A 1,180-nucleotide genomic window follows, 5' to 3' on the forward strand; every position below is an offset into this window, starting at 1 on the left:
TGGGAATTTTCGAGTACACCCAGCAAAAAAAAATGCCAAAGCGTAAAGCCTCAAAAATTGCAACAAACTCCGAATCGGAATGGGATTCCGATGAAAATGATGTACGTATCATCATACCTAATCCAGATTACTCTGGCTCTGATGGAGATGATTCATCAGATGACGAGAATTCGGGATCGGATGAATCATCTCCATCAGAGCCAGAGTAATCTGGATTAGGTATGGCCTAAAATTGGTAACGTAGTTTATGGACGGCCCCTAAATACATATTAACTTCTATTCATAATGATCATAAATCAATAATATTTTTCAGAGCCAAATTCTTTTTATCGCGTGTTTAGCGTGCAAATCAGCGCACAACAGTTAGCAAAGGATTATTGCAAATTGCGAGTCTTGTTGAATACATCAGGGTACGAAGATAGTATTTTAGTCGGACCTGAAGTAAATCGTATCGGTGATTCTGAACATCCAACTCAACGAGGAGAAAATTATGCCAAAGAATTCTTATCAAATGATGAAGATTGCGTTGATTTTGTCACTTGGCATCAGTATTATCTCAACGGTAGAGAAGCTCAAGTACAGGATTTTATAAAGCCTGAAGTTTTTAATATTCTTTCGAATCAAATCAAATCTGTTGCGAATGCTATTAATGCTGCAGGGAAAAATACTCCAATGTGGTTGTGTAAGAAGCGATAATAATTATTTAAATCTGACTTTAAAAATCTGATACTCAATTGCAGGTCTAACAGTCCGCATAGAATAAAAAATAGGGTACAATGGGTACTTTTTCACGCTTGAAGGGGGCGATTAAAAAATGGAGTGTATGATAAAGAAGCTAACAGCTAGTCATTTATGTTTATTTAATGATTTTTTAGCTACTGTGAAAATTCTTTCAGACGCTCAATATTTCCTACTGATAAAAATACATATTAGACAAAAAATCAAGAAAAGCTCAAAGAATGAAAAATGGATAAACCGCATAATTCGAAACTTATCATTTTTTACATTTTTTTTCAGATACACAACACATTTTTCAAACAGAACTAGAAAAAAATTTAAGACGAGAAAATGGCATTAATTTACATGTACCAGGTGTATACATATGAAACCGGTATTTTTTCAAGAAAAAAACACATTTATTTCAAGAGAATGATAACAAATATTTTATTCAAAGTATGCG

The 1,180-nt window shown here is 33.6% G+C and overlaps 1 protein-coding gene across 2 annotated transcripts in view; it reads left to right on the forward strand.

Moving 5' to 3' along the window:
• Positions 1–1,180, forward strand: part of LOC117168290 (heparanase-like) — a 9,098-nt gene that overhangs the window by 4,043 nt on the left and 3,875 nt on the right. For both annotated transcript variants that reach the window (XM_033353813.1, XM_033353815.1), the window contains exon 5: positions 314–682. In XM_033353813.1, coding sequence (XP_033209704.1) covers positions 314–682 — 369 coding nt within the window. The remainder of the gene's footprint in view (positions 1–313; positions 683–1,180) is intronic.

The sequence above is a fragment of the Belonocnema kinseyi genome, chromosome 2, assembly GCF_010883055.1.
Source record: "Belonocnema kinseyi isolate 2016_QV_RU_SX_M_011 chromosome 2, B_treatae_v1, whole genome shotgun sequence".
Taxonomy (NCBI): Eukaryota; Metazoa; Arthropoda; class Insecta; order Hymenoptera; family Cynipidae; genus Belonocnema; species Belonocnema kinseyi.